General features: G+C 32.6%; 1 protein-coding gene across 1 annotated transcript in view; it reads right to left on the bottom strand.

Annotated features, from left to right (window-relative positions):
• The window catches only part of LOC126846403 (carbonic anhydrase-related protein 10), a 64,286-nt gene extending 50,555 nt beyond the window's left edge, over nt 1-13,731 (bottom strand). The window contains exons 1-2 of the mRNA XM_050585766.1: nt 13,452-13,731; nt 12,608-12,686 (exon numbers count right to left, since the gene is read on the bottom strand). Of these exons, the coding sequence (XP_050441723.1) occupies nt 12,608-12,674 (67 nt within the window). The 5' untranslated portion in view covers nt 12,675-12,686; nt 13,452-13,731. The remainder of the gene's footprint in view (nt 1-12,607; nt 12,687-13,451) is intronic.
• Between the last annotated feature and the right edge of the window lie 762 nt (nt 13,732-14,493).

Here is a 14,493-nt window from a genome sequence, read left to right as displayed (position 1 = left end):
TAATAAAAAAATAAAAATAAATTAAACAATATTCGTTTTTTCACTTGATTTCAGACTGCGACTTAAGCAATAAAACCATTGGCATTTTAATTAAAGCATATTTATATTTTATGCAATACCAACATAACTATATTGAGTAATAATTGTTGCAGGTGACACCTACAACGGGATTTAATACAATGGCGGAACAAATTAAACGTGCGTACATTGTAACCAGAACTCGTGCATTTTGTAACATGATTATAACCCTTCTTATGAGAAGGATAACTAAGCGTAAATGGGACGATAACACAGTTCCGAGGAATGATAATTATTAAAAAGGGCGATTACCCGTAGTTTAAATAGCTATTGCGACGGTAGATAAAAACCGAGAGATTTCACAGGAATACCGAAAGCTTTTTACCAAATCCATTATCAGATAGTCTGCGGCGACAGAGTTACATTACACGGACGACCATAAAACGCTAGTAAAATAAAACTATAAATAAGAAAAAAATGAGCAAACCCTGTTACGGTGAAGATTTTTTTTTCTATAACTACAAGTTTATGTTACAGACTATTTGCCTTGTACGAAAAACCCATTTGCATAGAAGGAAAATCTATTTTATATTATTCGCCGTAATAATTGTATTGATCCGAATGGACTAATACAGTGCTAATGAGCTAAATCAAAAAACCAGCACAGTTGTTTGAGTGATTTGATCATTTCAGGAATACCTACATCTGCTAGTAATAAACAGAATTATCGATTTAATATTACAATGTACATACCTATTATTATTTTTAGAGATTTGATATTTCTTTTTTTTATCAATGAAAAATATTCAACTACCGACCATTTCGTAATTTTATTTTTACTACTCCCCGCTTGGGAATCAATATGATGACATTATCGCTGCATAATACATTTGGAACCTCGTAGGTCGAGGAAACCTCTCTTTTTATTGTATCCAGAACTTGTGTGTATGAAACATGTATGTTTTTAAAAATGTTTGCCGAATGCGCCCTGGGGAGTCATCCACAGAAAAGTTTATCGAATACATACGATTTTTTATAGATAACAAAACATTTTTTCTCCATCGTGGTCCATTTAGGGAGACAGCACGCAGTTATATTATGACACATCACACACACACATCGGTCCGGCGAAATATAAAATAAATAACAACGGTATCCCTTTGTAAAACATTTATTTGTATCACTATGCTGGGTTATTACTTAATACTAGAAGCGCCTTAAGGTCCGAATAGATACTGTTGGAAATATTATCATATCCCGGCGGAATATAATCATCATAGTAATATACAACAAAGATTAACACTCACAGGTTCGGCATGACACAACCGTGTTGCTGTTTTACGACGAATAAGACGAAATCGTGTACGTTTTCGTTTTATCTGTTGTATGCAAGCGCATACCGTATAAGCTCTTAAAAGGCCCATGGATACTCTCCGTACGAATGTGAAAACGACTTTCAATTTTCGTTGAAATTATTCTAATCAGATGCCAAAACTTTGATCGTAATACCCTGCTCGGATTTTCAGACGTCACAGTGCCTAGTATAAAAAATGCACCATCGGAGGTGGATTTCAGAACAATATTAATAATAAAAAAAACCTACAGACGAACACTGTCCCATTACCGTCGCGCGTTAGATTCGAGTTATGTATAAGTAGTATACTGTTATACAATATCTTTTGGGCACATTATTCGATTATAATTTACAGTTCAACAATAAGAGTGCGTATATACATATTATTGTACTTTCAGGTAAAACTCACCAGACCCAAACCACACACACACACACATTCGGATGTTCCAGAACGACGAACCGAGTAGTCTGAAATGTAAGACGGCGTCGTGTGTAGGCAATTTAGCATCCCCGGTGTCGCGCTCACGGTTCACGTGTTATCCGGGCCCATTGAAAGCATTAATCACGCCTCCTTAACACCGCAGTACAATAGTAACAGCAGTTGGTTGATAATGTGTCTGTAAAGGTCGTTGTCGTTATGCGAGTACAGATTTTTCACATATCATATTATTATTATACAACGCGTAAAGCGAACGAGACGAAGATGAGCATAATAGGTAGGTATATATTTTATATTTTTTTTCTACAAGGTTTTTGTGCTTTTCTACACACCAAAGCGTTAGTTGACGTTTAAAAAAAAAAAACATACACACATAACATCAAGGATATTCGATCTAGGCGCAAACCGGCTAACACAACAAGGCGATCAGCGCATTAGTTTTTTGCACTTTTTTTAATTCCAACTCGACGTGAATAATATTATAAAACCGTCGACTTACTATGCAAATTGTGTGTCTGCAAAATTAAAACCAAACGGGGTCGTTCCGTCTGATTTAGTGGCGCGCGAGGCAATTTTAAACGGGCTACCCTGGCGGTAATTTTGTTACCGAGCTGCGGTGTACTTGTGTCGAGTATGGCAAAAGTGAATAGGAAATTTAGAAAAAAATTGTTCTAAAATTAAAAAAATTATATCATACAGACACGAGACCATATGTCGCGCGACCAACACCGTCGATTAAATAATAGCATCGTAACGCTAAAATCCATTTATCGTACACTTAAATAAATATATATAGAGGTAGTTAATATATATTGACAAATGCACCGGGTATTGAATGCTGGAACAGTTGGCATCGTTCGGCACCACCCGGAAACCATTCTGTCTTTGCTTTTATATATTTTTTTTTTGTTTTACTCTACGGATCCGCTTCCGGTACGATGCACAGAACCGTTTCTTTGCTACAGTAATGTATATATATATATATATATATATTTATATATATGTATTATTGTTGTATATATAGGAAATAATATAATAACTGGTTGGCAGCACACGCACATGGACGAGGAAAATTTCGCTTCAGTGATTCGCAATCAACCAAGTCCTTAGACGAAAAACAACAGCTCTCGTCCGCATCACAGAGTCCACATAATAAACATCCAGCAACCTACACGCGCTAGCACGTGCTCATATATATATATATATATAGAGAGAGATAAAAATATAACCTGGTGTGAAATAAAATAAAAAGGATATCTTAAGTCACGGATGAACTCGGACGATGATAGGTTTATTATATTTTTCTATTGTTCGCACTTTATCCAGTAACGTTGAACATTTACCGATATTATTATATGTACCGACCTTATAAAGACAATGACGATGAAGTCTCAACTACCGTATTTTAAAGAAGACTCCGGTTTAAAAATATGAAACTTGTTATTTTTTAAATAAATTAAGACTGAAGAAAGTTTGACGACAGCTAATACATATAGGTATGCTGTACAGATCAAATAAAGACTACCACAGCTGTAATGTTAAAAATTGTTTTTTGTATTTTTTGTTAATCACAGCTTTTAAAACGTTCTTCGCTGCATCTTAGGGACATTGTGTTAAACGCTATTAGCCAAGCTCCAGTTTAAGTTATAGTCCTTAATGCGTTTAGTTTCCTTATTTCTATTGAAGTCACGATAAAAGCCGCTTAATGTTTTTTTTCTTTAGGGATTTTCATTAGCGATTATGAGGTAAACCAGAGTCGTTTTATAATCTTAATGACGACAACGGCTAATATAATATTAAATTTGTTTCGAGCGCACTTAGTGCATGTATTATATATATATATCAACATTGTCGTCCTCTTAATGTTAAATACAAAAATACACTGGATTTACTCTCATGTCAGCTATCAAAGGGTGGTTCTCGAATACTCGAGTTAATCAACTACATTATATCTTTACAAGTGAAAAATTTTGAAATTAATTTAAGAGGTAAGAAATCGTTACATTTACAAAGTACGTTTCAACTCATAATTTTTAATCAGTGTACCAATTTAAAATATTCGAAACTTTTTCACTGTTTGACAGTCTATAATAGTAATACAATCTAAGCACTAGAGAGACAATATACTGCAATATACTGAATGTCATAGGACTTATGCTTAAAGGAGAGATTTAACGAATTGACTATTTTGTCTATATTTGCTGTCCTGACTAGTGTTAGCGATTAGCTTTTTATTAGCAATAAATAATAAAAACAATAATTCAATCAGCGATAAACACACACCTAACGCAAAGAACATCGTCATGACATTTTTAATACAATTTTGCTGCAATTCAATGAACAATTTTCCAAACATAATTATAATGATCAGTTATTATTTTTACATTTACATAGATAATTTTCATCTGAATAAAGGTCTTTGATAAAAAAAAACAATTAATCGAAGATGTATTATTGTTGTTAAAGAAATTATTAAAATATAATGAATTTGGAAAATCATTATAGAAGTTATCATTTCCATGTTGAAAAAAAATGATACTCACATAGACAGCAAGTCACAAGTCATAGACTATATAGGATGCACACGGTTATTTGTGTTGTTTTAAAATTGATGATTCTTAAAACAAATATATTATATTGGAATCAAATAGTCGGGACGCGGTGAATCGAATAAATACCGAAACGGCTAACAATGGTGCCAAGCGCTGTCAAGTGTACACATACAATATCTATGTTGAACAGCTTGAGACATATTGGATATAGGAATACAGTCATACACAGCCATGTACAGTGGATATAGTCATTGCTCGATCAAACGAGATGTAACCATTGCTGGCATGATGACTGGAAGTAGCCTTATGAATTAAATTTTAATTATTATAAAAAACATCCCCATGTCTTCTGGTCACGTTCGGTCGTCTAGTCGATTGTCTTTGATGTCCAACCCACGATTTGATTGAAACCCCTGAGGGCGTCTTAGCTCTCTTTCCGCTATTGTTTGCATGGAAAGTAAAACAAAAGCAGGCCAGCAGCAAGCAAATGTTAAAGGGGTTGAAATTGCATTTCTAACTCTGTCACGTCTGACATTTCGTCTTGTCGAACGCCATAGACGTCATTACTTCAAATAACATGTAAATCAGATTACTAAAAGAACGCCTTTTCCTTGTATATTTAAGACCAGCGCAAAAAAAGAATCGTCGACAACGCAATTGAACGTGATGTATGTTTGACTGCTGAAACCCAAAATTGGCAACGTTACACGTACGTATTAGTAAGCACAAAATGTTTTAACATAATATAGAACATTGACACAAGAACGCAATAAGTGTCTTTATTTTTCCATGCATTATTTATACATGCACGACGAATGTAAATTATAAGAAGAAAAAAAATCATTGGAGAAAACAACGTAAAAACATTCAATAATAATGTGTACAATTTTCCAATAAAATATATTACCTACATATTATATAATAGAACTATAATTTCCATTTTAGACTTGTTCATCGTAGCCTACATAGTTTGACATTTTAGTCAAACTATATAGAGTCTATTTAAACTAAATTATGTTTAAAAAGAATAATATATAATTCCTGATCTCGTTTACATTTTTGCTGATAATAAAAATACTTCAAATATTTCTATAAAATATAAAACTGTATTCTAATATAGTTTAACCTAACTTTGTACAAAATCTTATAACACTGGGTTACACAGTAGACCTGGTTTGGTGGTATAATACAGTTCAAGATGAATGCTCTGATACGTAACATGTAAGTGTTAGATAAAATTTACTTTTACCTGGTTCGATCCTGTTTCGACGGCACTCTTCTTATATTAGTCACAACTACAGTTTATAACCGCCGCCCTAGAAACGGAGTGGCCGGGTTGAAAGTTATTACTCAAACAATAATCAAGATAAAAAATCGCAACTCTCGCGTTTGATAAAATGATCGACGATCATGTGAGGCCATGGCGTAACACTTAAAAGATATGAGGCTATTTCCTTTGCCTCGGCGGCAGTGATGTTGATTGACAGCGTTTTACTCACCTACGCCATACCGGACGGTTAACTTAAAAAATCGAGTGAAAAAAATTTCTCATTACTTTTATTTTCGTAGGGAGTATTTTATTTTTCGTATCCCGCACACACCGGCGTAGAACAAAAAAGAATAGTTGATTGATCGATTCAAGGGCGTAACCACGTGGAATCGTGAACATCATTATCAGCTAATTACATACACTTGGGCCCCATTGATACCGCACCGCGTGCGTTTGAAAGACGTCTAGACGCACGGTCCTGCGACATGACAGTAGAAATATCATCTTGGCGTGTATAGTATCTTTTCGGCGCAGTCAATATTAGCCCGGCAAAACTTTTACAGGCTAATTTAATTATTTCTATTCATAAAAAGCCGTTTTTCAGCCAGTCGACTCGCGTACACGTTATTAAAACCTGACAGACAAGACAATCTATCAAAGTCTATTTACCGAAACTTCTTACAATATAAACACATTTCTGCGGAAAACAACAGATTAATTCACTTCGCTCTTAATACGTTCTTCGGCACCTCTAAAATTACACAGCTTATAATATTTCCCGTTAATATTTTTCGCGCGTTGCGGTAGGTATATATATATATATATATTTTTTTTTTTCTTTTTCAGAAAACCCATATTTCTTTTTCGCACCCTAGCGTTCTCGCTGCCGTGGACACCTAAAAGATATATAATATCTTATTTGGACGCAGTATTTCTTAATCCGGCCAGGTAGGTATTGATCACGGCAGGTCGATAGTCGCTATTTGTGCGTTTACAAAATATGCAAAACAACAACTATACAGAATAATTGTGGTCTCCACGGCTCGGTGACGGTTGCATCGAAAAAATATGCATACAAAGAATATGTGATTGTAAATTTGTCGAATCAAATGTTAAATCCTGATCGTTCATTAACGTTGTTTAATTTTATTTTAATTTTACCGCGTTTAAACAAACACCGTTTTTATATGGCAACTTGCTCACGTATCAACATGACCGCTTGTGGAAACGCTTTGTGCGAGATAAAGTTTTGTTTGCGGAGTAGGTGGATTAGTGGCCAAAAGTAGACACGAATGAGGGGGAATGGGGAGAGAGAGGGGGGAATCAGTGCGGACGCCTGGAATTACAATTTAAAAGGTTGGGCATTTTAACCGGAACTCGGGGGTCGAGGGACTGAGGGAGTTTCGTTCTCTTATCTAAAACGCGAATGAATAATGATTGCCTTACACCGGAACAAACGTACAAAACGTAACTGTTTATTTTTTTATTTTTTTTTTTTCAATACTATATTTCCTGTCTGCGAAATCAATTGTGTCGCCAACGTCCGTACAAGAGCGATAAATTGATAACAACAGTCCGAATCACAATAATATAGAAATATGTTTTATAAGTGCACAGAATAGACAAAAGCAGAATGGTCACTTTCAATGTAACAAAAAAGTGACGATCATTTTGAAAAGACGCGGTTTAGTGTTATGTTTGTTATAACTATACACAACTGAAAATAATAACGTCTAGATATAATACTTTAGTGGTGTAACCCTAAGAAGATTGTCGCCGCTTTTTCGTGTGATAAGTATCTTCTCCGTGTTTAATTTTATCAGTGTCCGGGTCCTGGTAAGTGTGATGTCCAATATTAATTCTGAATCCATTCTGCGCACTATTCAATCGCACAATGTTTTAGTAAGAACAGAATAACTTGCCACCGACAAAGGTAATTTCATTAATAATGTATGGTGTCTCAGTTAGTTATGGTTATAATATTATACATAATGTATTTGTAGAACGCGATCTGACTGTTATATTATAAGACTATTCCCAAGGCACCTACGCATTAGCGTGAATATTTCATAAAGTTGTTTTTTTATATCATATAAAATGTAAACACGGTATAACAGACCTCGTCTGTAAATATAGACTGGATTCGACACAATCGATGATTTTTAATTTGTTAGCCACGCATACTAAAAATATATCAATTTTGATTTTATTACCTGTGTTATTATTATAACATAAAAAAAACTCCCTCACAACTATTATTAGCCCACCATAATTATGTACATAAAATGAGAACCTTGGGTCTATATAAGGACAATATGAATTTTTGACAAAAACGAGTTGGACTACTAAACATGTTCAAATTAAAACGGCCTACATATTATATTGTGAGACAATGACACGCCTAGAGCAAGAGTTTAAAAATTACAATTTAATTGGCATTTTTTGGCTCAAAAGAAATGTACATTATACAAAATTTGAACGGTATATTTAATACATTTCTAATATTTATTTTGAATCTTGATTTGTCTATCAATTGACATTTACATAATGCGATTCAATAATGTTCGTTATGATAATACAATAAAAATCTTTCTTGGAAATACATTTTATAGTTAAAGTTTTCATATTTTAGACTGTTGTTCGTTTGTTATAATATATGCTAGCTGTAGGCGAGTGTTGTGTACCAATTATTAATCTGTTAGCAATTTTGGTCCACCGAAATTTTCGAGGAGATGCTTATATTGGAAAAGTAATATTCACACTTATATTATCTGTATTTTTTATTTTTCTCAGATAAATCGTTTTTAAGCATTATTTCGGAATAGTTTTGAGCAACTAACGATTATTTTTATGTGATGGCAGTGTAACGGTTTAAAGCGCATTATTTTTAATTATTATTATTATTATAAAAGCTCGATAACGGCAATGCGTTTTTAAAACGATTTACCGAGTGCGATACATTGTCTGTTGGTTTATCTCGAACAAAGATAGAACAATATAATATATTATTATAGATGGCCGTGGCGAAAAGAAGAGAAAAAAGAACTTTAATAGTTACTGGTCTGACCATAAAGCGCTATAAAGATAATATTAACGCGAGGGCCAGTCAGTGTGTAAGACGGACAACCGCGCGTCTGACCTTACCCGGACCGGCAGAGATAGAGTACTTAACGCGTTTAATGAAGCAGACTAGAAGGAGAAAATTGCCGGTTAAAAGTGGTTTACCGTGATTAGAGAGCATCCATCAAACTGACGCTTTCCCGACATCGAACTTGTCTGATGGCTTTTGCCGTGTAAAAGTTTTTCGATTCTCCGCGACTTTTACAGATGAGTTATCCACAATGAAAAACCCCGGTGGATATTAATGCGGGCGAGGGCCGGAAGGAAGCATAAAAATGCTTAGAATACTGGTAAACTTTCGAGTCCCCTTTGGCCAGAGTTCGTTAAAACTATGTAAACAACACTGTAGATCTAATTAAAAATGTCCAAAAATGCCGGTATGTTATTTATCACGTTTAGTCAAGGGGTATATTTTCCAGATTACCTATTTTCATAGAGTGTAATTCATTTCATCCGCTCGGCCTCATACCATTTTTATATTTAATTAATTATCTATTTTATATGTATTTGAGTTAGGGCTATTACCATTTGTTTTAGTTAGGTTTTTATACTAAAGTATACTGCCCTCCTAAGCAAAAGAGCAGTAACTCGAAAAGAAAATTGTAAAAAACTGTTTTAACCAAGTAAAAAACAACTGTACTCGTTTACTATAGCTAGCTCGTTTACATTTGCTTAGCAGGGCACTATTAAGGGTTTTTTAGCCAAATAAACATATTGAAGGCATACTTAGGTAGGATTTATGCAATGCAGAAGTATATTGTATTATAACCAACAAGTATTGAAACATAAGTAGTAATAACTGTTAAAAACTATACAATTCTAATCGCTAACTAGATGATAAGCCATTTGGTATGGAAAAATCCTACTGGAAGTTTTTGAAACAAAACAACTTTAAGAACGCTTCCTTAAAACTTCTTAAACATATTAGATCTTCTAGCCTTAATATAAACTGAAAATAAAAATAAAAATGCTTTTAAGCCTTTAACTTTAATCTTCAACCTAAATCTTTTTCAACAAAACACATGATAAGTTTATACACGTCTAATTGAAAAATAATGAATTTTAAATTTAGGACAAAGCACAAAACGTGAGGAGCAATATAATTTTTACATTTTAATGCACTACTCAAAACACTTCTTTTATATAATCATTAATCTCACTAGTTATTTAAAATATTACTTTTATATATTTAATCAAAATAGCCTAATTAGTATTTTATTGAATTAAACGTCTGCAATAGGCTATTTAAATTGACCCAACAAAGGTTCAATAAAAAAAACAATATAAGTTCATCTTATATTATCTAAGTGATAAATACAATTATGATCATAAAGTAACGGTTTTTGAAACTTTAAATTAATTAATTTGGGACATCATGCATTTTCTTTGACGCCGTAAAAAGTAACACGGGTCGTGGAATCGAAACGACAAGTAAGTTAACAACTTTATTATAATTGCGTTTTACATAATTCAATTCTAATACTTTATTTAACATTAGCCTTTGTGATACACAAAAGAAATATAATTACGTTATGAAATTGTCAAAAGTTAACTTAATGATATTTGTTTAAGTTAAATTCAGTCCCTCTTTTTGTATAGTATACGTATTAAATAATGCTATCAAAATTTTAAACACAAAATACATAAACGAGTGGATAAAACACTCCCAAAGACTAATTTCGATAGGAAGAAAATAAATTATTCATGTAGAACTGTATATTATTTATTGAAACTGCCAATCAGGTTTCCAACATGTTTTGGTTGTTTAGTAGTTATTTATTGAGTAATGTTATAAAAAAAATACTGTAAATAAGTACATAGATACTATTTAAAAATTGATGATAAATTTAAACTTGGTAATAATTTATGAATGTCTTAAACGAGGCAAAAAGTTATTTGTCAGTTAAGAAATCCATTCTAATTGTGTGTAAGCTTTAAATTGTCTAAATATGTACTACGATATTAATAGGTGTGAATTATCAAAAAAATATATATATATATCATAATTAATAACAATATAATATATTTAGCCCATGCAGGTCTCTCAATGTCGTACACATTTTTGGCAAACAATTATTCCTGCGATCAAAATATGTAACTGAAAACTTATCCACCGTTTTTTAATTCTAACTTTAATGGACATGATTTATATTAAATAACAGAATACACAGTTTCGTCGTACTTGAAGTTGGTAGTTAAATTTAATACGGTTAAAGACAGGAATCTACAAAACATGCAGTCCTTATTATTATTACACAGTTTTGTCTTTGAACTCTTGGAGAATTGCATATTTTGCAAAATGAAGAATGTCATCAAACAAAATGCGGTTGGCCATTATGTACTACAAGATATATATAGCGACATGACACCGAATTTGCAAGTAACGTGTACAGAACTGAAATCACTAGACTTTCTACTGAACGATGCCTTTTGCTATTAAGAGTAACTACAATACTTCTCAGAAGTCACAATATTATCAAATGTGCACAGTTTTATAAAATCATTTGTATACGCGTTTATACAGATTTTTTGGAAATTTATAAGCTCCAAATTTTAATTTAACTTAAATTATAACAAACAATTTTGAATACAGATTTTGTTTTTTTTTACACACTATGTTATAGGTATATATTATTAGACCTATCTTCAGATTGATTTACAGCTCTTAAATTCGAAAAAACCAAAAACGTCCAATACCCATTGCTAGTAAGTGGGCAGAGAGGGGGTGTCAAAATTTGAGTTTGCGGGTATGTCTCGATAGAGGCATGATTAATCAATGTTCTATAAACATTTCGAATTGATCCAACTGTTTTTGCTAAGTTATAGCAAGTTAAAGTTTTGGATACGATTTTGGATCTATATAGCTGCTACTCGAGTGAATCTGTCCAGAGGAAACATTTATCGTGTTTACATTTACACACATCATTGTATAATTAAGACCTCCTCAGTTCCGCATCGAGGAAGAAGTTTCTCGACTATAAAAAGGTAGGGGTAATTTATTTTTTTATTTTGTGTCTAACTCTATGTATGATTTCTGATTTATACTACTAAAGTTCCCAGATGAAGATATCGATTCAGCGGGGATTTTATAGGTATCATGAGTCTAGGCACAAAACCAAAAACACATCATTACTCTTATCTTATTCTTAAATATTTAGTTTTTTAATTGTTAGTAAAAATCATTATTTCATATCATGAAAAATAGGTACCTAGGTGTAATTTAGGAAATTCAAACACCAGAAAATGACTTTCAAATAATGTAACAAAATGTTTTTGCCAATCATAATATTCGATTACCAGATAAAACAATTATTTTTGATTGTACCCAATAAAATTACCATTTACCAAATGCGATGAAAATGAAAATAGTATACTCCACAACAGTCAATACTCACATTGCATTCGGGTAAAAACGATATTATTCCCAGGAATAATGTTTAGAAGGGTTAAGCAAAATCCCGAGGGATAGGTTGTTAAGGCTGACAGGCCGGAAACTACCGCGTTTAAAATCGAAATTTCTGACACTATAAAGTTGTTTATAAGATATCACTATCCTTTTGGGATTGCCCCGTCAACCTGATAGACCGGATTCAAAAGGAATGGTTTATCAAATTATTTTTCATCTCGAAATTCTTCAATGGAACAAAAGGTGTAACTGATCTTAATTAATGAGTTTAAACTCAAGAAAAATAGCTATTTAGTCTTGTTATCACTAAATTAAAAAATACATGTCATGTACTACAACATAAATTGACTCTATATTATTATTATTTTTTTTTTTAGAAATAATTACTAGTAATTTTACTAGTTGTGTTGTATTAATAATCAATGGTTATAGTTATTATTGTACTCACTGCAACTGCTGATAGCCAATAGTAAGGCAACGTTGAAGGTAATTAGTTTGATCGAACTTGATGACATCTCTATAGAAATCTATAAAACATGACAAAACCGATTTTATTTATATTTTTATATATTATGGTCACGTGACTAATATTATAATTTTTGTGATATTATTATTATGTATAAAATAGCTAAGACGTGAGAATATTGCGTGGTTACTAAATGTGCGTTCCACATGCATGTAACAGTGACAAAATATAATATTTTATTACCAAATCTTAATAATGAATAATTTTTTTTTTTAACAGAATAAAAACTGCAGTATTTAAAATCGTTATATCCTATTGAGATTCTTTACATTATTTTTCTACAATAATAATAAAGTTGTAACTTGTCGCTTTTTGCTCACATTTTTCATTATTTCACAAATTGTTTAATACTAGAAACATGATTTTACGGTTTTAAACATTTAAATTATGTAACCTGTGCGCATATTTTTATTTAATTTATCAAAACCCAAATGAAAAATAACCGCTTTATGTAGCACTTAATTTTACAATTCGGCGACTAATTTTTAACTAAGAGCTATAGATATTTATCATAAAACTATGTTGTCAATCAATTTGATATTTTTAATATAACACCATAAACGAAAGTTTACCGAAATGTCTATAGAAATAATGTTATCGAATATAAGCATTTTGCGTCGATGGTGGTGGGACAATTACGTTACATAATACATATAATCGGTGCTACAAAAATTCAATACATTTGTTTTTTTGTTATAACTATGAGTGTTAAAGTTTAACCTAACGCGAGAACAACCATAGAAAAAATGTGTGTTTTCCAACGTACCTGTTCCCGCCAGTTGTCTATCTAAAGTGGTCCGTTTTATTTATAAGACTTCATTAAGGTGCACGGTAGTCGTTTGCGTGATAATAAATACGCACATTGTCTGGCAGGAGTTTTTTTTTTTTTCTATCGTTTATTATTTGATTAGATCTAAGGAAAAATATCTAGGTATACAGAGACACGGTCGAATGTGTTGTATTTTGTGTGTGTTTGGCAATATAGTTCGAGTTAAGAAATGACAGGAAAACTCAAGGAACGCGATACAGTCCCTGCGTGCAGGTTCGCTGGCCGACTACTGGCCAACGTGGTGGCAACGTGATTGGTATATACCGCGGTTACCGCGCAGGACCTAAACGGCCAAACGGGACGCCCACATTCACTTTGGCACATACGCCGTGCTTGCAGACGGTTGTTAAATATTGCATGTTTTCGCCACTCTCTTTAGTGCCCTTAACAAAATAAACGTACCTGGGCAAACGCTTGTTATTTGTTTGCGATACGGACATTTGAACGTGCCCCGTCGATACCATTTCCACAACTGTCCGGTTGTACCTACCACTATTAAACTGTTGTGCACTGTATTATAATGGCCCTAAACTTTGCATAACCATCGAAAACGGTATGCGACTCGGATTCAACTCTACGTTGTCCACTTTACACGTCTTAAAAAAAAATGCGAATACTTATATAAGTATTCGCATTTTTTTTTTTTTACTCGGTAAATGCGATTAATAATGTATCTATTATAGAGTTGACGGATAATTTAGAATTCAAGCTTATTCGTTGAAAATAATGAGTAAGGACACTCGCCTATATGCCCACCTCTTATATGTCAAATTGAATTGAGGATATTCAATATAAATAATTTTTCTGAACCGCACAAACGTTGTATCATCTTTTAGTGTGTAAAACTCGGGAGATAATCAAACATAGATACATTAATATATATATATATATATATAAAAGTCCTAACGATATTATATACTACTACCGTATGAGTTAACACTATGGTCTAATAACCCATATTGTAATTTTCTAATAACCA

The sequence above is a fragment of the Adelges cooleyi genome, unplaced genomic scaffold (assembly GCF_023614345.1).
Source record: "Adelges cooleyi isolate 19-005CV unplaced genomic scaffold, UGA_ACOO_1.1 ACOO_flye_CR_arks_rails_tigmint_CR_PRNA_9, whole genome shotgun sequence".
NCBI lineage: Eukaryota > Metazoa > Arthropoda > Insecta > Hemiptera > Adelgidae > Adelges > Adelges cooleyi.
Note: the sequence above shows the minus strand (reverse complement) of the source record. Positions and strands in the feature narration are given on the sequence as shown.